At 58.5% G+C, this 19,929-nt stretch overlaps 4 protein-coding genes across 9 annotated transcripts; 1 reads left to right on the top strand and 3 right to left on the bottom strand.

The window, feature by feature from the left end:
• Positions 1-227: 227 nt before the first annotated feature.
• Positions 228-2,134, bottom strand: NDUFS8 (NADH:ubiquinone oxidoreductase core subunit S8). Of its 2 annotated transcripts, none has more exons than XM_088057869.1 (7): positions 2,039-2,134; positions 1,302-1,349; positions 1,157-1,219; positions 981-1,070; positions 727-899; positions 524-652; positions 228-441 (listed from the first exon to the last, which is right to left on the bottom strand). In XM_088057869.1, the coding sequence occupies exons 1-7, from the start codon at positions 2,094-2,096 to the stop codon at positions 310-312; spliced, it is 693 nt and encodes a 230-aa protein (XP_087913995.1). In that variant the 5' UTR covers positions 2,097-2,134; the 3' UTR covers positions 228-309. The 2 variants fall into 2 exon arrangements, with proteins under 2 accessions (XP_087913995.1, XP_005529117.2); XM_005529060.3 differs by having other exon boundaries at positions 1,838-2,111.
• A 605-nt stretch (positions 2,135-2,739) lies between these two features.
• Positions 2,740-7,698, bottom strand: LOC102103447 (aldehyde dehydrogenase family 3 member B1). Of its 3 annotated transcripts, none has more exons than XM_088057631.1 (10): positions 7,553-7,698; positions 7,239-7,398; positions 6,407-6,517; positions 6,197-6,317; positions 5,986-6,071; positions 5,704-5,785; positions 5,152-5,538; positions 4,797-4,963; positions 4,531-4,630; positions 2,740-3,353 (listed from the first exon to the last, which is right to left on the bottom strand). In XM_088057631.1, the coding sequence occupies exons 1-10, from the start codon at positions 7,651-7,653 to the stop codon at positions 3,160-3,162; spliced, it is 1,509 nt and encodes a 502-aa protein (XP_087913757.1). In that variant the 5' UTR covers positions 7,654-7,698; the 3' UTR covers positions 2,740-3,159. The 3 variants fall into 3 exon arrangements, with proteins under 3 accessions (XP_087913757.1, XP_087913758.1, XP_005529116.3); XM_088057632.1 differs by having other exon boundaries at positions 5,308-5,538; positions 7,239-7,401; XM_005529059.3 differs by having other exon boundaries at positions 7,239-7,401.
• Positions 7,699-7,999: 301 nt separating this feature from the next.
• On the bottom strand, positions 8,000-19,808 carry LOC102103263 (aldehyde dehydrogenase family 3 member B1-like). 2 transcript variants are annotated; one of them, XM_088058414.1, is made up of 12 exons: positions 19,789-19,808; positions 19,000-19,092; positions 14,043-14,252; positions 13,534-13,696; positions 11,375-11,485; positions 11,167-11,287; positions 10,961-11,046; positions 10,684-10,765; positions 10,132-10,518; positions 9,785-9,951; positions 9,574-9,673; positions 8,000-8,479 (listed from the first exon to the last, which is right to left on the bottom strand). In XM_088058414.1, exons 3-12 carry the CDS (start codon positions 14,234-14,236, stop codon positions 8,286-8,288), a joined length of 1,605 nt encoding a protein of 534 aa, XP_087914540.1. In that variant the 5' UTR covers positions 14,237-14,252; positions 19,000-19,092; positions 19,789-19,808; the 3' UTR covers positions 8,000-8,285. The 2 variants fall into 2 exon arrangements, with proteins under 2 accessions (XP_087914540.1, XP_005529115.2); XM_005529058.3 differs by lacking the exons at positions 19,000-19,092; positions 19,789-19,808 and adding an exon at positions 14,697-15,418.
• Positions 16,336-19,924, top strand: UNC93B1 (unc-93B1 regulator of TLR signaling). Of its 2 annotated transcripts, XM_005529057.3 has the most exons (11): positions 16,336-16,536; positions 16,620-16,761; positions 16,847-17,000; positions 17,077-17,238; positions 17,305-17,434; positions 17,515-17,608; positions 17,688-17,812; positions 17,885-18,067; positions 18,137-18,410; positions 18,647-18,765; positions 18,859-19,924. In XM_005529057.3, exons 1-11 carry the CDS (start codon positions 16,453-16,455, stop codon positions 19,123-19,125), a joined length of 1,734 nt encoding a protein of 577 aa, XP_005529114.1. In that variant the 5' UTR covers positions 16,336-16,452; the 3' UTR covers positions 19,126-19,924. The 2 variants fall into 2 exon arrangements, with proteins under 2 accessions (XP_005529114.1, XP_087914539.1); XM_088058413.1 differs by having other exon boundaries at positions 17,885-18,410.
• Positions 19,925-19,929: the final 5 nt, after the last annotated feature.

Consider the following 19,929-nt stretch of genomic DNA (forward strand, 5'->3'; position numbering starts at 1 on the left):
AAATTACCCTCCCAGATTCCTAAATTCCCCTAGCACTGCCCCTCCATCCTTACCTGGCCCCTTCCTCCTCCCACTCCCTTCCCCACAAAACACCCCCTACCCCAACACTGCTGCCAGCACCCCCAGGACCCGCATCCGCCTCCCCAAAACACAGCCACGCACCCAGGGGTGGGTCCCCCCAAGGGTCCGGGGTCTGACCCCAGCGCTGGAAAGGAAAAGACACAGAGTTATGGGAAGGGGCTGGCACCCACAGTGCCAACAGAGGGGGTGAACCCCCAAATGCTTTATTTGGGGGGCAGGTGGGGGCCGTCACCGGTACAGGTAATCGGCCTGGATATTGGCCGCAATCTCAGCCTCCCACTTGTCGCCGTTGTTGAGCAGCTTCTCTTTGTTGTAGAGCAGCTCCTCGTGCGTCTCCGTCGAGAACTCGAAGTTGGGGCCCTGCCAGGGTGGGACGGGGTCACCCTTGGGGTCACTGTGGCGGGAAGAGGGAGTCCCCGCAGCCCCCACAGGCCCCACTCACCTCCACGATGGCGTCCACGGGACAGGCCTCCTGGCAGAACCCGCAGTAGATGCACTTGGTCATGTCGATGTCGTAGCGGGTGGTGCGGCGGCTGCCGTCGGCGCGGGGTTCGGCCTCGATGGTGATGGCCTGGCACGGGAACACCGTCACAGCCAGAGCCCTAGGCGAGGAGGAGGAGGAGGGGGAGGAGGAGGAAGGCTCACCTGTGCTGGGCACACGGCCTCACAGAGCTTGCAGGCGATGCAGCGCTCCTCCCCGGACGGGTACCGGCGCAGCGCGTGCTCCCCGCGGAACCGCGGGCTCAGCGGGCCCTTCTCAAACGGGTAATTGATGGTGGCCGGCTCACGGAAAAGGTAGCTCAGGGTCATGGCCAGGCCTGTGAGGGAGAAGGTGGGGTTAGGACATATTTGGGAAGGGGGAATCACCCCACAAATAAGGAGGGTGAGCGAGGTCTCACCTCGGATGAGCTCGGTCCAGAGCAGGGTCTGGGCGGCGCGGTCAGTGATGGATCGCATGTCCATGGCCGGCTCCTGGATGTTGACGTACTCTGTGGGAAGAGGGGAGCTGTGCCCACCCTGCAGAGCCCTGGGGTGGGAGCTGAGCCCTCACGGGGGGTGGCACGGCCATACTCACTGTAACAGTCCCTGGGGGTGCTGGTGCTGAGCAGGCGCAGGGAGCCCAGTGGGGCCGGGGGGCCTGGGGAGGGACAGGAGGGTCAGTAGGGTCAAGATGGGGTTTGGGGGATTCAGGAGGTCTGGGGATTCCCAGGCAGCCTCACCTGCACGGACAGCCCGGTACAGCAGTCGCAGCGCTGCCATGGCCGGTCCTGGGGCACAGAGGGAAATCTCAGCAACTACCAGTAAGGGACTGGGGCAGCCAGAGGCCCCCCACTTCCCATGGGGGACACTGGCACCCTGATCCCCATCCCTTCACCCAAAAGAGATGCGGACCCCCGGGCATCCCTGTCCCAACACCCCACAAGGGACCCCCAAGTGCTTCCCCCTCGGGACCCAGGCAACCTATTTCCAACCCCTCTCAAGGCTCCCAGGCATCCTGTCCCTCCTTGCAGCCCCCTCTTAAGGCACCCAAGCGTATCCCCCAAGAGAGCCGGGAACCTTGCCCACCGCCTAAAAGGGAGCCAGCTGTTCCCCCAAAGACCCGAGCATCCTGCTCCCCCACCCCCAGGGGCACCCAGGTGTCCCGTCCCCTCCCACCCCTAAGGACCCAGGGGCCCTGATGTCCTGCCCCCTCCAAGGGACCCACGTATCCTCCCATCCCAGTCCCCAATGCCCCTCCCCGCCGCCCCGCACCCACCTGGGCCCCCGGCGGGACTGATCCCTCCTGTCACCCCCAAACCCCCGCTCAGCCTCTGCGTGTCCCTTCGGAGAGCGAGCGGGCCGAGGGTAGCGCAGTGTCCGGGCCGCCCTCTCTGTCCCAAGCGGGATTGGGCGGCCACCACACGCCACCGGGGGCGATCACAGCCCCGGGCCGCCCGGGCTCCCCTTTCCACCTCACCTGCCCCGAGCGCCCTCCGCCGTCCTGACCCCTGGCCGCCCCCGGGGGCACTGCGCATGCGCGTGCGGCGGCGCGTCGTGGGCGGGGCGAGAGGCGGTGGATGCGCTTCTCATTGGTGGGAATCCCGCAACCGGCGGAGGGGCGGGAAGAAAGACGGGGAAGCGTCGCTGATTGGGCGGAGCGTGTCCGTGCCGCGCGGAGATTGGTGGGACGGGAGAAGGGGCGTGTCCGAAGGGAGGGCGGAAGCGGAAGCGCGTGTTCATGGCGGAGGCGCGTGGTTACGGTGCCGGCGCGGAACCTCCCGCTCTTCCAGGGCTTCCCGAGCCTCCGGAGCTTACCGTCCGGTACCTGGAGCAGCTCGGGCCACGGATGCCGGAAGGTCTTGAAGCCGGAGCGGCACAGACACTTGGATTCACTACAAAGCCCGGCTCTTCCTCTGGCGGGCTCAGCATTGGCCTCGACCCCTCAGCCCCGGCAGAATCCCTCGAGGCGGGCACCGGGGATGTTTCTCTTTCCCTATTAACCGGTCTTTATCTCAACCCCTTGTCCAGTTCTGTTCATCCGCCCACCCGGAGGGATCCCTGTGGGAGTCAGTCAGGACAGCCCACAGCCCAGCAGGAATGGGTACCCCTTAACCGGCACAACCAGCCCCCCAAAATGGAGCAGCATGGAGTGAAGGAAACAAGGATCGTGGGGCAGAGGACGCTGAGATAATGGGGCAAAAGGAAACTTGAGATCATGGAATAGGAGAAACTGGGAACATGGGGCAAAGGACACTGGGATAATAGAGCCCGAGAAGCCAGGATCATCCCAGCTCAAGGATTTGGGATCAGGGAGTTGAGGACCTTCTTGAGGCAGAGTACACAATGAGGGGCACAGGGGACCCCTCTGCTCTGGTGGTACCAGCGGAAATAAAACCCCAGAGAACCAGAAAAGGGTGATATGGGACTGGGGTGGAGGGAGATGTGGGGAACAAGGGTCTTTCGGGGTGAGCAGGGGTGCAGGGCGGTGAAAGGGAAGCACACAGGATGTGGAGAAACAGCTTTCATTGCACCTGAGCATCGGGACCAGCAGCAGGAGATGTGCTGAGTGGGGAGACTCCGAGTGGGATGTGGAGACCCTCAGAGCAGGGTACAGTCACTCTTACGTGTCACCTTGGACATGGCCCGGATGACCCCAAATTTCTGCTGGCTGTACGGGGGGTAGCGCGGGGCGTTGAGGCGCTCCCAGCCCATCCCGCGCTTCAGGCACCCGCGGTGGTGGGAGAACGTGTCAAAGCTGAACTTCCCATGGTGCGTTCCCAGGCCGCTGTTCCCTGGAATACACAGCACAGGATCTTGGAGGGTAGCTGGATCTGGCCATCCTTTGGGTCGAAGAACCCAAAATTAAGGTCCCAGCTCTGTAAAAGCAGCAGCACGACTTCATCCAGCTGCTTTCCAAGCCATAGATGAGCTTCCCAGGGATGTGACCCAAAGAGGACCATGGATGTGACCTAGTGCACACCCAAGTGGATGTTTGGAGTGGGAAGATCAGGCTGGGAGGTGGAGAGATTCCCAAAAACCCTCGTCGGTGGATTTTACCATTTCAATTAACATATTTAGAACTGGAAGAGTGTCGCTGACAAGGTGATGGCAGCAGCATGATGCTCCCACCAGATGAGCTTCCCTACCACAGGAGTACCCTCCAAAAGACATCCCATCCATGGTGGATCCAGCCCTGCTGCAAGGGGGCAAGACTGCAGGGGTGGAGAGGCACAATGTCCAAGGTTGCCCAGCACCAAGGATGAATGTTGGGAGGTGGAAGCAGGCTGGCCAGGAACAAGCACAGGAAAGCCAGGCAGACTGGCAAAAAATAACTAAATCCACACATCATTTGATAACAGGTGGGATAAAATTGCATGAGTCAGCCTGAGTTAGTCAGTCTTCCTGATAAAACACTAATCCTGGTTGGGGTGATGCATTGGGTTCAGTACCTCGCACATCAGCAGCCCCAGGATAAAGGGAGGTCACTGATGCCTCCTGGCCAACTGAGTGAGAAGAGAGAAAAATAGGTGGAAAACAGGAGTGAAAAACAGAAGCTGGTAGTGGAGATCATCCCATAAAAAGGGGGTGTCTCCATCATGGAATCCTAGAATAGTTTGGGTTGGAGAGGACCTTAAAGATTATCCAGTTCCACCTCCTGCCATGGGCAGAGACACCTTCCACTAGACCAGTTTGCTTCAAGCCCTGATTCCCTATGTTTTAAGCAAGACATTTCCATGAATTCAGGGGACACAGAGCTTGGGATGGGGAATATGGTGAGAAAGAACCTCAGGGTGCTCCATAGGTGTCCAACAAAGCCCAAGAGCCCAAGGTGAAAAGTGCTTCTGGAGGACAATTTCCTTATGGACTACTGAGCCCTCTGGAGCTGAGAGTTCCTCCTGAGACCCCTCCTGACCATGGGTGGGATCACACCTGGCTCCCAATGGCCAGGATTGGGGATTTTGGACCTACCAATGCCTCCAAAGGGCAGCGAAGGCAGTGTCACATGCATCAGGGTGTCGTTGCCACAGAAGCCTCCACTGCTTGTCTGCTCCAGGACCTGGTTCACCACCTGGGAGTGACACAGACAAGATGGGATGTGGGTCTCCCACCCCATTCCCCTGCTTCCAAACACAATCCATGTCACCTAACTAGAGCTGTGTGCTGTAAGGGAAACACTTGGAACGCAGACATGGCTGGATACAGCTGCCAAGGAGCACAGGACAGCTTGGCTCTACCTTGTCATCAGAGGAGAAGGCGTACACAGCCAAGGGCCGCTCCCGGCTGTTGATGAAGTCAATGGCTTCATCCATGTTGGTGATGATCATGATGGGCAGGATGGGCCCGAAGATCTCCTCCTGCATGATGGGATCCAAGGGCTGCACATCCACCAGCACTGTGGGAGCTGCGGAGAGGAGACCCAACAGCATCAGCTGGGCACAAAGGTTAGAGAAGACACCTTGGTTGTCCCCCAGGACCCACCTCCTGCAACAAAAGCCACCTGGCCAAGCACCTGCTTCCTGTCATAATTGTCTCCAAACCCAAAATGTGCTCCAAGCAGGGATGAAGATGTGAGTGACCCCCAAGCCTCACCGATGTAGCGCTCTGCCTCGTCCGTCTGTCCCCCGATGGCCACACGCCCGCTGCCCAGCAGTGCCCGGAGGCGCTGGAACTGCTTGTCACTCACAATGCGGCCAAAATCCGGGGATTCTTGGGGGTTGGGGCCATAGAAATCATCAATGGCCTTACGCAGGGCCGGGAGCAGCTTCTCCTGCATCTCTATGGTGCAGAGCAGGTAGTCGGGTGCGATGCAGGTCTGCCCCGCGTTGAAGAAGCGGCCCCAGGCCACGCGCCGCGCCACGTTGGTCACGTCACAGGTGTCAGACACGTAGCAGGGGTTCTTGCCCCCCAGCTCCAGTGTCACCGGGGTCAGGTGCTTGGCAGCGGCCGTCATCACAATCCGCCCCACTGGGGGGCTGCCTGTAGGCAAGGAAAACATGGATTGAGGTGGGAATCCCACCAGGCGTCACATGGCTCTGGGATGTGGCACTGAGTCCTGCCAGACCTCAGATACACATCCCAGATCCTCCAACAGATCCTGGCACCACATCCAGGCAGGGCTCTGCTCTGTGCTATGGGACGTACCAGTGAAGAAGATGTAGTCAAACTTGTTCTCCAGCAGCCTGGTGGTCTCTGGCATGCCACCAGTCACCACAGCAAAGCAGTCCTGCAAGGAAATGAGAAAGGCCCCTTCCTATCACCATCTCTCCCTACCAACAGCATCCCGGGAGGGTGGGACAGTGGCTGGGCATGGAGGAAGGAAGTTGGGCAGTACATGGAACCAGAGATGGTGTGTGGGGCAGGCACAGAGCTCTGTGTGTGCAGGGGTGCCCCAGCCATGCCACAGGGATAGGAAGAGTGTCCCACCTTGTCCAGGTAACCAGGCAGCGCTTCTGCTACGAGTCTTTCTGTCTTCTTGGACACCTCTGAGGGTTTGACAATGACACAGTTCCCTGGGGAACACAGACAGGATGTTGGAGACATGGTGACAGACACCCCTTCTATGGACAATGTGCCCTCACCAGTGCTCAGCACTGCTGGGATCCTCTGGGCCAGGGGACTGGAAGTTTGGGCTCACCAGCAGCGATGGCACCGACAAGGGGCACCAGGAAGAGGTGGATGGGGTAATTCCAGGGTGCTATGATGAGCACCACCCCGTAGGGGTCCTTGCGGATGAAGGCAGAGTCCAGCTGCATCGCCTGTGGGATACCTGCCACGTCAGGTCCCACCCTGCACCAACATCCCACCCAGCTCTGCCTCCCATCCTCTCTCTCCTCTTCCCTCTCACCAGAGTCCTGTCCACCTGCTCGTCCTTCATCCAGCAGGCCAGGTTGTTCAGGGTCTCGTGGAGCTCGTTCTTGCACAGGAGGATCTCAGATAATTCAGCTTCAAAGGGTGCCTGCAGATACCAAGGATGCAACATGTCACCTTAGCATGTACTGCAACTCTTATGCCAACACTCCATAGTGTTTTGCCCAGGACTGCCCAGGATTTTGGGAGCCTTCTACATCCCATGCTGGATTTGAGTCCCTAAAGTTGAGTACCCCCTTGTGTCTGCAACATGATGTTTTTCAGATTGCTTTAATTTGCTTAAAAATAGGGAAAATTGTGCAGATCCCATTCATCCAGACAACAGGAAGAATTGAGAAGGTGTCCAAAGGGACTAGGTTGGAGAAGACTGTGAGCTCTGTGTGGTATTAAGGCTCTGGCTGTAGAGCCAGGTGATCTGAGCTCAGAGAGTCACAGCCTGGGTGAGCCCCACGGGAGGGAAGGGGGTGACATCAGGTAGGAAGTTCAGGGCAGGGAGCAGGGACAGAAATCAGGGATTAACCTGCCCAGGGAAGAGGGAAACTGAGGCTGGTGAGTGTGGGAATGGCTATCTGTGTCAAGGGGCTCCCCACAGGCCCCTCTGTCTATGGCGGAGCAGGGATGGACTCTGGAGGATGGTGACTGGGACATGCTTCACCTCAGTCTCCCAAATCCCAAGGCTGTGAACCCAGGGCAGAGCACAGGCAGGGCAGGAGAACCCAATGAGAGGAGGACAAAGCACCCCCAGCTGTGCTGTGGGAGCCCCTCAGCTCCTCCAGCCACCAAGTCCTCCTATCCCTGTCCCCTGTCACCTTGCCCAAGTCAGAGGCAGTGGCCTCCAGGATCTGCTGCTTCTTGTCATCCAGGAAGTGTCCCAGGGCCTTCAGCTGGGCCATGCGGTATTCCATGGGTCGAGTCTTCCCAGAGAGCCAGGATGCCCGCAGGTGGCTCACCAGCCCTTTAAAGGGGTTCCTGCTGTGGGGACAGAGGTGTTAGAGGGATGCCAGCCCCATTCCAGCTCCTTAGAGCTCTGCATCACCCCAGCCCGGCATCCAACTGCCACTCCAGGGAGAGGATGGAGCACTGGGACCACTCCTGCCGCCCCTCTGTCCCTCCACACTCTCACCTCGTGGCATCACCATCCACGCTTCCGTTCCCACCATCACCCTCCGGGGCTCTCCTGGCCTCGCTCTCAGGGAGCTGTGGAAATACAGCTCCAGTCTCCATGCTCCCACAGGCGCGGTGTGGGATGGTTGCGTGGTGGTTGTCAACCACAGCTTCCCTCTTCCCAGCTAGCAGGATGGCTGCCAGCTTCCTGCCCTGCCCCTTGGCCGCCTGCCTGACCCTTGGCCACCTGACCCTTGGCCGCCTGCCCCGCCACACGTCACTGCTGGCTCCATTCCAGCTAAAACCACTTGGGATGGGAAACACGCCCCCTCAACCCTCCCAGCACCCCCCAAACCCGAGGAGGGAGGCACAAAGACAGGCTGGGAGAGTTTGATGCGAAGTCTTTATTACAGGCAGAGTTACATGGAGCAAAGAGCAACAGTGAGGAGGCAGAGAGGTTCATTCCAAAGGAAAAGTCCATGTGAGGTAAGATGGAACTGATGGAAGCACTTCTCCACCAGAAAGAGAGGTTTGAAGGAAAGGTTTTTGGTCGTTTCTGCTGTGTCCTGGAAAATGGTTCAGAGCACAGGCCACAAGGCTGCAGGAGGGAATGTCCATCCTGGCTGTCCGACATGTTCCAGCAAGGCAAAGGACACGGTGAGGAAGTGGGGAGCGTGGTGAAGAGGGACAGGGGGATGGTCCCAGTTCTCCACGCTGACTCCATGGCATCCTCAGAGCAGGACATGGCAGCCTCAGAGCAGGGTGCAGGTGCCCCTGCGCTTCACCTCGAAGGTGGTCGTGAGGAGCCCCAACTTCTGCTGGGTGTAGGGGGGGTAGCGCGGGGTGTTGAGGGTCTCGAGCCCCATGTTCCGGTGCAGGCAGCCACGGTGGTGGGAGAAGGTGTCAAAGGTCAGTTTCCCATGGTATCTTCCAAGGCCACTGTTCCCTGGAACACACAGGACAGGTCTGTGCTCAGGACAGGTCTCTGCTCCTGATGATGCCTTCTCCAAGCATCAAAACAAGGGAAAAAGAACCTACAGGATTTTCTGAGCAGCAGAGACATGGTGGAGGAATTCCATTTTTTCAGTGTCTCCTCCAGGTATATGGATGTTCAGCCCAGTCAATCCTGCTGCAGCTCAGCTCCGTTTGGAGGCCCCAGTGTCTCCTTTTTACCCACCTCCATTTATCTACACAAGCTTTGCTGGGTTCTGCAAGTCTTGGTTTCCTTCCATGATGCTCCACCGTATCTCCCCGTGGTTGGAGCTGCTCGACCTCCTTCTGGAGCTCTAAAAACCTGGAGCCACATTGGCAACACCAGTTTTCCCACTTCCTGTGGCTGCTTTAAATGGAGGTTAAGAGCCCAGTGACTTCCCATGGAAGCTTTGGTGCCATCTCACCCCAATGACTTCAGTCCCTTCACTGGCTCTAAAGTGGCTTTACCTGATAATTGAAGGTGGTTGGTCTGAATCATTCCCAATTAAGATAAGTTACGGAATGGGAAGTATAAAAAATTGTTCCCTGAGCCACAGGCAGGTGAGGAATTAATTGTCTGCGTGTTTCATTATGTCTGACTCAAGTGCCAGCCCCGACAGAGATGCTGAGCAAGGGCAGCACCAAATGAAGGAGACTTATCCCAGAAATATTTTGGGAAGAGATCAAGACATGGCGAAGTATTCTGGGAAACAACATTCCTGTATTCCTGTATCCCTGGACCATGCTGCACCCACAGCCTAGGGCTGAGCAGCCTCACTTTTCACCTGAGAAAGCAAAAATTGGTTTCTCTGGAGACCAAAAATTTCTTCTTCTCCATGGGGGATTTCCAAGATCTCTTGGATAAGACAAGAGGTTCTCCAGGTTTCTCCAGAACTGTTTTGTTCCTACCATTTTGTCCTAAATATTGGAATGAAGATACAACCTGGCTCCTGATGGACATTAAGGGATCCAGCCTAGCACCACACTGGCAGCAGGAGGAAAACTCACATTCCTCACCATGGATCACACCTGGCACCCAAAGGCCAGGACTGCGGATTTTGGACCTACCAATGCCTTCGAAGGGCAGAGAGGTCAGTGTCACATGCATCAGGGTGTCGTTGCCACAGAAGCCTCCGCTGCTCGTCCGCTCCAGGACCTGGTTCACTATCTGGGAGGGAGCAGAGAAGGCAGATGAAGGGCTTGCACTTGGCAAACGTTACCCAGTTTACCCATCAGATGTTCCCAGAGTGTTTGGGCTCTGAAGACCCTTCAGACACACCTTGCTATCACAGGAGAAGGCGTAGAGGGCCAGTGGCCGCGGCCGCGCGTTGATGAAATCAATGGCTTCATCCATGTTGGCGATGACGACAATGGGCAGGATGGGCCCGAAGATCTCCTCCTGCATGGCAGGGTCCGAGGGCAGCACATCCGCCAGCACTGTGGGAGCTGCAGAGAGAAAACCCAACCGCATCAGCCAGCCACAGAGATCAGAGATGAAACCTCCCCTCAGGACCCATTTTTAAGCACCCCTACAACTCTTTTCCTTCTAGAGCCTCCCCTCTGTTTGAAGACCCCCTGAAAATCCCCAATATGCCCACCAAGATGTGAGTGACCCCCAAGCCTCACCGATGTAGCGCTCTGCCTCGTCCGTCTGTCCCCCGATGGCCACGCGCCCGCTGCCCAGCAGTGCCCGGAGGCGCTGGAACTGCTTGTCACTCACAATGCGGCCAAAATCCGGGGATTCTTGGGGGTTGGGGCCAAAAAACTCAGTGATGGCCTCACGCAGGGCAGGCATGAGCTTCTCCTGCATCTCTATGGTGCAGAGCAGGTAGTCGGGTGCGATGCAGGTCTGCCCCGCGTTGAAGAAGCGGCCCCAGGCCACGCGCCGCGCCACGTTGGTCACGTCACAGGTGTCAGACACGTAGCAGGGGTTCTTGCCCCCCAGCTCCAGTGTCACCGGGGTCAGGTGCTTGGCAGCGGCCGTCATCACGATCTGCCCCACTGGGGGGCTGCCTGTAGGCAGGGAAAACATGGATTGAGGTGGGAATCCCACCAGGCGTCACACGGCTCTGGGATGTGGCACTGAGTCCTGCCAGACCTCAGATACACATCCCAGATCCTCCAACAGATCCTGGCACCACATCCAGGCAGGGCTCTGCTCTGTGCTATGGGACGTACCAGTGAAGAAGATGTAGTCAAACTTGTTCTCCAGCAGCCTGGTGGTCTCTGGCATGCCACCAGTCACCACAGCAAAGCAGTCCTGCAAGGAAACAGAAAAAATGCCCTTGTGTCACCATCTGTCCCCACCAACAGCATCCCGGGAGGGTGGGACATTGCCTTTGGGAGTGCAAAGGGAGGAGGTTCTGCACACAGATGATGTGATGTGATGGTGATTATGAGGGTTGGGAACACCACGGCTCAGGAACAACAGGCAAGGACAAGAAGGGCTTCTCACACTGTCCAGGTAACAGCTCAGCGTTTCAGCAACGAGTCTCTCTGTGTTCTTGGAGATCTCTGAGGGTTTGATGATGGCGCAGTTCCCTGGGGGAAGATGAAAGGGACATCAGCACAGTCACATGGTGATAGCCAGCCCTTCTGGGGACAAGACCCCTGGGGAGACCCTGGCACTTGCAGGTCAGGGGACTGGAAGGCTGGGCTCACCGGCAGCGATGGCCCCGATGAGGGGCACCAGGAAGAGGTGGATGGGGTAGTTCCAGGGTGCTATGATGAGCACCACCCCATAGGGGTCCTTGCGGATGAAGGCAGAGTCCAGCTGCATCACCTTTGAAGAAGAACACAACCTCAGCACTGCCTTCCCCATCAGCAATCCCTCTCCCCAGCTTCCCTTTTCCCAGAGTTTCCTTCTTACCAGGTTCTTGTCCACGTACTCATCCTTCATCCAGTGGGACAGGTTGTTGAGGGTGACATTGAGCTCGTTCTTGCAGAGGAGGATCTCGCTGAAGAATGCCTCGAAGGATGGCTGGGGACAGACATCACAGAAGTGCCACCCCAACACTGACCCCATCACTGACCCTGTCACCCTACCACAGACCCCATCACTCCAATGCCAACCCCACCACCCCAGGAGGCATCTCTCCCCTCTTCCAAATATGAATAGCAGGATGATCTCTTCAGCAGAAGTTTCCATCACCTCCTGTAACTCCCAGGGAATATCAGTGTCCCAGAAATTTTATGAAAACTGTTATTTGGCCAGAAGGAAAAAACAAAACAAAATTGAACATATTCATGGTATTTAACAAATTCCCGAGTTCAGCACTGGAACTGACAACAGAGCCCTGGGCCAAGGGGACACCCAAGCAATGTCACCAGAGCTTCTGAAGAACTGGTCCTGGTAGAAGGCATCCTGACCTGTTGGATATTTAAGCTGGAATCAAGGTCCTGATTTCCCTTCCACTGCCTGTGGACAAAAGCCACACCTTTGAGTCTTAAGTTTAGTCAAAGTCTTCAGACCTTGACTAAAGGGAAGTAATAAGAACCACAGCTTAATTAATTGTGATGGGGAAGTGGGTCCTCTCCATAGCTGCGGAGCAGAGATTGGAATCATATCATCCTTGCAGGAGAAATCTGAAGACACCAGGGATAGACTAGGGGATCCAGTGGAGCCCCTTCATGACTGTGGAGAGCAGAAGGACAAAGCTTCTGTGCTGCGACATCACATTTTGGACTTCCCAAAACCATCCCTGGATTTGAGTCTTCCTCCCATCCCCACATCACTTTGGGGTTGGGAAGGCTGGTTGCTGGTTCCCAGGATCTTCCACCACCAAGAGACCTTCAGGTCCCCAAAATGCAGCTTCTAGGAGGTGCAAGGACCCTCTTGGACATGAGGGCTCAGCAGGCACAATGAGATGATCAGGTGAAGCAACGGGGCTCTTCTCAACCCAGGATGACATCAGCAGGATGATGGTTCATTAAGAATTTTGATGGGATACAAAGGTTGTGAGATAGGACATTAAATCTGAGGTCATCCAAGTGCCACCAGTCATCAGCACCAGAGAGGAACTGGCACTGCTGGAGGTGAGACACCACCTCAGCTACGTAAGAGCAGATGAAGTGTCCATCTAGCTATGAGGGCCCAGCTGCATAACAAGCTCATTACTGGACAACTGGCTCTAATTAGGCATAATTAGGAAAGATGATGGACACACTCAGAGCACTGATGCCTATCAAGGCCTGGCTGAAGGAAAAGGCCTTGCCTCCAACAAACAAGACAATTAGGAGCCTTGGGAGATGGCAGGACAAAGAAAGATATTGCTGAGGGCATGGGCCACTTCCCCAATGCTGAACAAAGACGTATGGATCATATCATGGAATCCTGTAATGGTTTGGATTGGGAGGGACCTTGAAGCTCATCCAATTCTGCCCTGTCATGGGCAGGGACACCTTCCACTAGTCCAGGTTGCTCCAAGCCCCATCCAGCCTGGCCTTGAACACTTCCAGGGATGATGAGCTGAGACCACTAGAATTATCCATGGTGCAGATGCTCACACTTCACCAGCAGATCATCCAGGAGCTCCTGGTATGCCACAATACCTTGAGCCATATCCAGAGCCCTGCCCATGCCACCATGCCAGTGAAACCAGTCCCTTGGAGGCCCTGGGAGGAACGTGCAGTGCCAGCACATTTCACAATGCCAGTAATCCTGGGTGTGCTGGGCTGGCAAGGGGCACCCCAGGATGTCACCTCTGTGGAGGTCACATGGACCCCCAGGATACAGACCAGAGAGTGAAACACTCCCACCTTGGCTGGTCACCAACAAGCCAACAGGGCCTTTGGTTTCAGGGCACCAGGGATGGGATCAAAAGCACAGTCCTGCCACTATCCCTGGATCTGCAAAGATCCAGCACTAACAGATGCACCAGCCTGGGAGCACATCAAGGAGGAAGCAGGACCCCAAGGAAGGGACACCCCTCTGCCCAGACCCTCACAAGGATGCAATACCCAGATAAGGGTGTATGAAGGACTTCAGAGATGTAATGCCAGTGGCCCCCAATTCCCAGCCCCTCTTACCTTGCCCATGTCCAATTCAGTGGCTTCCAGGATCTCCTGCTTCTTGTCATCCAGGAATCGTCCCAGAGCCTCCAGCTGGGCAACACGGTATTCCATGGGCCGCGTCTTCCCCGAGTTCCAGGATGCCCGCAGGTGGCTCACCAGCCCCGCGTAGGGGTTCCCACTGCAGGAACAAGGGTGTTAGAGGGGACCCAGCCCTATTCTACCTCCCCAGAGCTTCACGTCATCCCAGATCCATGTTATCCCAGCATCAAACTGGACTCCAGATTCCCCGGGGACAGGGCAGGGAGTCCACACACACCTGTCTCCCTTACTGCTGGGAGCAGCCCAACACAGCACCATTCCCAGCAGATCCTGTCTTCTCCCTTGGACCATGCTGGGATGTGGTGGCTCACAGACCTCAGACTTTTCCCCCAGCACCAACCTGTGGTCCCCATTCCCCTGGCACTGCCACAGCTTCCCCTGCCCACCTCCCTGTCCCAGTCCTGCCCCCAGCCCCTTGCTCTCACCATGGAGTGCTGCAGACCATTGGCACTGGCCCCTTCCCGATCCCGCTGCCTCCACTGCACCCAGCAGCTTTCCCAGGATCTTTGCCAGGATCACCGCCTGTGGTGCTGCACTTGCCATAGCCTGGGAGCTGCTGCCTGGGCGGCTCAGGGCGCTGCTGCATGCCAAGCTGTTGGAAGGAGCTGCTGGTCTCCATGGAGAGTGTGGTGGGCCTGGAGAGAGACACTGGGTGGGTTATGCCAGGATGGAAGTGCTGGGGATGCCGGCTTGATCCCAATAGGAGTCAACCACGGCACCTTTGAAGGGCAGCTTGGTGCTCGGGGCCGTCCTGGTTGTGGGGTGACTCAAGCCAGGGCAGCTGCCGGAGGCCCTGGGAGATGCCTGGGATTCCCAGGATAATCACCATCCTCCAGACACTGACCTGCCCAGGCTGCCCTGCTGATGTAGGGTCACCTATGGGGACCTCAGGGACAAGACACCCCCAAATCTGGGGGGCAGAGCTGCAGCCCCTCAGCTGCACCCTCTTCTTCTCTGTGCCCAAACACCCACCCTTCCTCGAGGGAACCCCACCGTGCCCCACAGGCCCCACCAGCATGGGGGGTGTCAGAGGGGTGCCATGCAGGGAGTGCCAGCTTTGGGGACCCCGAAGCACATACCTGGGAGCTTGTGTGGAAGCTGGAGGAGCGCGAGGCCAGGCAGGCACTGCCGAGGCTTGGGGTGGGGGTCCCTAAATGCTGTGGGGCTGAGCCCCATGGCCAGGGGCGGGAAGGATTGGGCCCCGCCTCCATGGGGCTGGCAGTGGGAACAAGGTTTGGAATGGGATAGGATGGAATGGGACCTCCCTCTTGGGACTGTGGAACTCCCATGGCCACCACACCACCACCATGAACCTTGACCCATTTGGACCCCACAGACACTCCTCATCCTGGTCCCATGACCATCCTGACCCATGGATTCCCACAGACACTCCTCATCCTGTTCTGTGACCACCCTGAACCATGGGGTTCCATAGACACTCCTCATCCTGCTTCCCAAGGCTTCCATGATCATTGGACACCCACTATGCTGCTACCGTGACTACCCTGACCCATGGGGATCCCACCAACACTGCTCATCCTGCTTCCCAAGGGTTTCATGACCAATAGTAACCCATTATCCTGCTCCCAGGATCACCCTGACCCATGGGGTTCCCACTGACACCCTTCATCTTGCTTCCCAAGGGTTCCATAACCAGTAGATACCCCTCATCCTGCTCCCAGGACCACTCCCAGGAAGGGCCCTTTGCTCTGGCACCACAGGGTGGCTCCCATTGCCTGGGGTGTGGGGGATCCTCAGGATGGGGGTCCTTTGCTCCTGCCCCACGGCCATGACCCTTCTGGAGCTGCTCCCTGCATATCCCCCCCAGTCCTGTAGAAACCAGCACCCTTCCAAGAGTTCCATCTCAAGAATCCCCCGCTACCGGCTGGTCCAGATCCTGCCCTGGAGATGTCACCCCGTCCGCCCTGCCCAGCAATCCCCCCACCCTGCCCCGGGGCACCCCGCCGTGCCACGCACCCGGGCACCCTCCCGGCCCCAGCTTTGGGGTGACGCCAGGGCAGACACGTGCCCTACACCCCCGACTGGGGTGTCCCCCCGCCCAGGCACCTGGCACATCCCCCGGGCCGGGAAGGGGAAGTGAAAGCAGCAGGGCGCTGCACTCAGCGCCACGGGGCACCCCGAGGAGGCAGCACCCACCCGACGCCTGGTGGGGAGACTGGGGGGAGTCACAGGGAAGTGGGGGGCGGGAGGGCTGGGGTGCTGTGCGATGGGGGAGCAATGGGTGCTGTAAGGGTTGGAGTATGATGAGTGCTGCGGGGTGCTGAGAACGGGCGAGGGTGGGAGTCACTGAGGAGTGTGGGCAGGGACCGGGGGGATCCGGGGAGGGAGGGGGATGTCCGGGAACGGCCCCTTTAACCACCTCCGTCCCGCCCGCACTAAACGAAAGAGGAAGAGGCTCCCGCCCCGCCCCGAGAGGCTCCGGCATCGGCGAGCAGGGCTGGGGTAGGGGTGACGGTGGGGGTGAGGAGCCTGGGGGTGCTGAGCCCAGAAGTGCAGTTCTGGGGACTTGCAAAGCTGGGTAGGGGGTGCGGGATTCAGGGATGCAGGATCTGAAGGTGTAGGGGTGCAGAACACGGGTGTAAACCATGAGTGCAGGATCTGGGGGTGCAGAGCACAGAGTTTAGGGCTTGGGGTTGCCGTGTGCATGGGTACACGGTGCTGGATGTAGGGGTGCAAGGGCTGGGGGTGCTGGGCATGAGGGTGCACGGTCTGTGTGTGCAGGATACGGGAGTGCAAAACATATGGGTGCAAGACTTGGGGTGCCAACAGGGTCCCCTCCACCCTGACACCATCCAGGGCCCCCCAGAAGCACCAATGGAGAAGGACATCGATGGCTGCCAGGATGGGACTAAGACAGTGCCAAATGCCAGGCTGGGCCCTGAAGGGACAGAGACACAGGTGAGACCAGTGGGACACCCACTGGGAGGGAACCAGGCCCATGGTGGCCATCACCAAGGGCTGACAGCTGGAATCGCCCACAGCTGGACGATTTTGTGGGTGCTCACCCTGACTACAATGAGGAGGAGGAGGAGCAGAAGTACTTTCGCCGCAAGCGCCTCGGTGTCATCAAGAACGTGGTGGCCGCCAGCCTGGCTGGCACCCTCACTTACAGCGTCTACCTGGGTAAGGGACCTCCCAGGGATCTCCAAAACAACTTGGAGTGTTCAGGGTGATGTCACTTGGGGTGACCATCCCTGGACCCCCACAGGCCTGCTGCAGATGCAGCTGATCCTTCACTATGACGAGACCTACCGGGAGGTGAAGTACAGCAACATCCGGCTGGAGGACATCGACCACAAGGTGCTGATGGGCATCAATGTCACACCCGTGGCGGCACTGCTCTACACACCCATCCTTATCAGGTACGGCCCTGCCATGCTCCCGGCCAGCATGGCTCGCTGGCACAGCCACCCACGCTTCCACTCCTTGCCCTGGCAGGTTCTTCGGCACCAAGTGGGCCATGTTCCTGGCAGTCGGTGTCTATGCCCTCTTCGTCTCCAGCAACTACTGGGAGCGCTACTACACGCTGGTGCCCTCCGCGGTGGCCATCGGCATGGTCATCGTGCCCCTCTGGGCCTCCATGGGCACCTACATCACACGGTAGGCATGGGGGGGGGGGGTGGGAGGGGGTTCAGGGGGTGCCGGCTGACGTGCTGCTCTACGCAGGATGGCCCAGAAGTACTATGAGTACGTTAACTACAAGGAGGAGCAGGAGAAGGAGAAGAAGCGGGCGCCGCGAGATGCCTGCAATGCCTACATTATTGTCTTCCAGACTGTTTTCTACTCCTGCTTCCACGTGAGCCCCGGTGGGTTGGCTGGGATGGGTGGGGGGGCCACCCCAGCAGCACTGACCATGCACCCCTCTACATCCTGTAGTTGAGCTTCGTCTGCGCTCAGATGCCCATGGTCTTCTTCCTCAACAACTACCTCTACCAACTGAACCACACGCTCTTCGCAGTGAAGCACTGTGGTGAGGCTGCGGGTGGAGCACGGGGTGGCACCGGGAGCCCCCCAGTTGGGATTAACCACGGCCCGTGCCCCACTGGCAGGGACCCTGAGCCATGGCACGCTGCCCGGCTTCAACAAGACGGTGCTGCAGAGCCTTCCCCGCAGCGTCAACCTCATCATCGTGGAGAGTGTGTTGATGGCCGCCGCCTTCCTCGCCATGCTGGTGGTGAGCACCGGGGCGGGAGGGGACAGGGATGGGCTGGATGATGGCAGTACCTCACCCGCAGGCGCTCCGCAGGTGCTGGTGCTGTGTGGCGCAGCGTACCGGCCCATGGAGGAGATTGACATGCGCAGCATCGGCTGGGGCAACATTTTCCAGCTGCCCTTCAAGCATGTGCGGGACTATCGCCTGCGGCACCTCTTCCCATTGTTCATCTACAGCGGCTTCGAAGTGCTTTTTGTCTGCACTGGATTTTCCCTGGTAGGATACGTGATGGGGTGGGAGGTGATGGAGCAGGGACAGGCGATGCTGAGCCTGTGCTTGCTGCAGAACTACGGCGTGTGTGCCCTGGGGCTGGAGAGGTTGGCGTATCTCCTCATGGCCTACGGCTTCTCTGCCTCGGCGTGCTCCAGCCTGGCCCTGTGCATGCTGCGCCTACGCCGGCACATCCCGCTCCTGGCTGGAGCTTTCATCCACGCTGTACTCCTGGTGACGCTCTTCTGCTGGGCGCCGGAGCCCCGGTACCTGGCACAGGCGCCGCTGCTCTACACCATTGCTGCACTCTGGGGCATGGGCAGTGCCCTCAACAAGACCGGAATCAGCAGTAAGTAGTGGGAAGGTCCTGAAACAGCCTTAAGTGTCCCCAAAACACCTTGGTAGTCCCCAAAATAGCCTAGGTTGTCCCAGATTTTTCCACACATCCTCTCCTCGTGTCCCCCGGCACCGCGAATTTGTGGTCTCACTCCTCGGTTCCATGGGACAAACCCACTGTGATTGTCCCCCCCACGCCAAGGGGACACGGCCACAGGAAGGGGACACTGATTCCAGTCTCTGTCACAGTCCTCCTGGGAATGTTGTACAAGAAAAAGGAGCGCCAAGACTTCATCTTCACCATCTACCACTGGTGGCAGGCCCTGGCCATCTTCACCGTCTACCTGTGGTCAGGGCTGCCCATGAAGGTAAATCCCAGATATGCCCCAGCCCACTCTGAGATATTCCAGGCTTTTTGGGGACACACCCCCACACCAATCCCAAAATTCCCTGTGCCGCAGGCCAAGCTGTCCATCATGCTGCTGACGCTGGTGGTGGCAGTGGGGACATACCTGTGGATGGAGCGGAAGGTGGCGCAGAACATGGAAGTCCGGCTGCCCCGCATCCCACGCCCACGCCATAAAACACGTGGATACCGCTACCTGGAGGACAACTCGGATGAGACTGGCTCCGATGGTGACGGGGACAAGGAGGATGATGACAGGCACCCAACTGAGGCCACCAGTGAAAACGAGCTGCCGAAAGAGGACGGCGAACAGCTGGGATAAGGACAGCCTGGCCTGGGCCCCATCCTGCTCTTGGCACCTGAGGGGGTTCCACAGCTCTCCCCGGGTGGGCCCAAAATTCTTCAAATCCACTCAGGTCAGGCTTGCAGCCCCCCAAGCTAAGCCTAAAGCCCCCAGGTAGCCCAGAGCCCCCCACTTTGGCTGGCATCAATGCTGACACACATGACTGACAGACCCCCATACTGGCCCATGGACCCCCCAGGTCAGGTTTGCAGCCTTCAGATTGACCTACATCCCCAAACTGTGGTACAGAGACCCCCCCCAAATTGTGGTTCAGCCCTCAGGCAGGCCCAGTAGCCCCCAAAATTATGATGCAGTTGCTCAGATGAAACCTGCAGACCCACAGGCCAACCCCTGAGCCCCCCCCCACGCAAATCCACAGCCCCTCAGAAAAGGCTCACGCCCCTGAGGCAGATCCGCAGCCCCCCCCCCCCCAATTTGGCCAAAGCCCCCCAAGGTGAGGCCCACAGACCCCTGAGCAGATGCACAGACCCTCTAGCAAGGCTTGCAGCCCCCCACAATGTCCTGCAGATCCCAGGCACGCCCCCAGCCCTCCCATATTAGCCCCCAGCCAGACCCTCAGACCCCGCAGGGCTACCCTGGAGCCCCCAGGCAGATCGACACCCTCCACAGTCCCACACGCACCCCAGGCAAACCCTGCAGCACCCCGTAGGTTGTCCCGGAGCCCCGCTAGCTCAGCCTGCAGCTCCCCAGGCCGGCACCGCAGGCTTCCCGACCCCTCCCATCCCCATTTTCCCTAAATAAACCCCCTCCCTCCGTCTCTTT

This window comes from Pseudopodoces humilis, chromosome 7, assembly GCF_049639895.1.
Source record: "Pseudopodoces humilis isolate 2021_Gansu_Grassland_sample_001 chromosome 7, ASM4963989v1, whole genome shotgun sequence".
NCBI classification, from domain to species: domain Eukaryota; kingdom Metazoa; phylum Chordata; class Aves; order Passeriformes; family Paridae; genus Pseudopodoces; species Pseudopodoces humilis.

Excerpts from the sequence above, each read along its gene's own strand:
- NDUFS8 (XM_005529060.3), bottom strand. The coding sequence starts at position 2,096 with ATGCGCAGTGCCCCCGGGGGCGGCCAGGGGTCAGGACGGCGGAGGGCG. Across the intron at positions 1,220-1,301 it reads GTACCGGGCTGTCCGTGCAG|GCCCCCCGGCCCCACTGGGC; the intron begins GTGAGGCTGCCT and ends GTCCCTCCCCAG. Across the intron at positions 900-980 it reads CTGGACCGAGCTCATCCGAG|GCCTGGCCATGACCCTGAGC; the intron begins GTGAGACCTCGC and ends TCTCCCTCACAG.
- LOC102103447 (XM_005529059.3), bottom strand. The coding sequence starts at position 7,653 with ATGGAGACTGGAGCTGTATTTCCACAGCTCCCTGAGAGCGAGGCCAGG. Across the intron at positions 5,539-5,703 it reads TGACTACATCTTCTTCACTG|GCAGCCCCCCAGTGGGGCGG; the intron begins GTACGTCCCATA and ends CCTTGCCTACAG. Across the intron at positions 4,631-4,796 it reads CCTTCTCCTCTGATGACAAG|GTGGTGAACCAGGTCCTGGA; the intron begins GTAGAGCCAAGC and ends TGTCACTCCCAG.
- LOC102103263 (XM_088058414.1), bottom strand. The coding sequence starts at position 14,236 with ATGGAGACCAGCAGCTCCTTCCAACAGCTTGGCATGCAGCAGCGCCCT. Across the intron at positions 10,519-10,683 it reads TGACTACATCTTCTTCACTG|GCAGCCCCCCAGTGGGGCAG; the intron begins GTACGTCCCATA and ends CCCTGCCTACAG. Across the intron at positions 8,480-9,573 it reads TCTGCCCTTCGAAGGCATTG|GGAACAGTGGCCTTGGAAGA; the intron begins GTAGGTCCAAAA and ends TGTGTGTTCCAG.
- UNC93B1 (XM_088058413.1), top strand. The coding sequence starts at position 16,453 with ATGGAGAAGGACATCGATGGCTGCCAGGATGGGACTAAGACAGTGCCA. Across the intron at positions 17,239-17,304 it reads ATGGGCACCTACATCACACG|GATGGCCCAGAAGTACTATG; the intron begins GTAGGCATGGGG and ends TGCTCTACGCAG. Across the intron at positions 17,609-17,687 it reads CTTCGCAGTGAAGCACTGTG|GGACCCTGAGCCATGGCACG; the intron begins GTGAGGCTGCGG and ends CCCCACTGGCAG.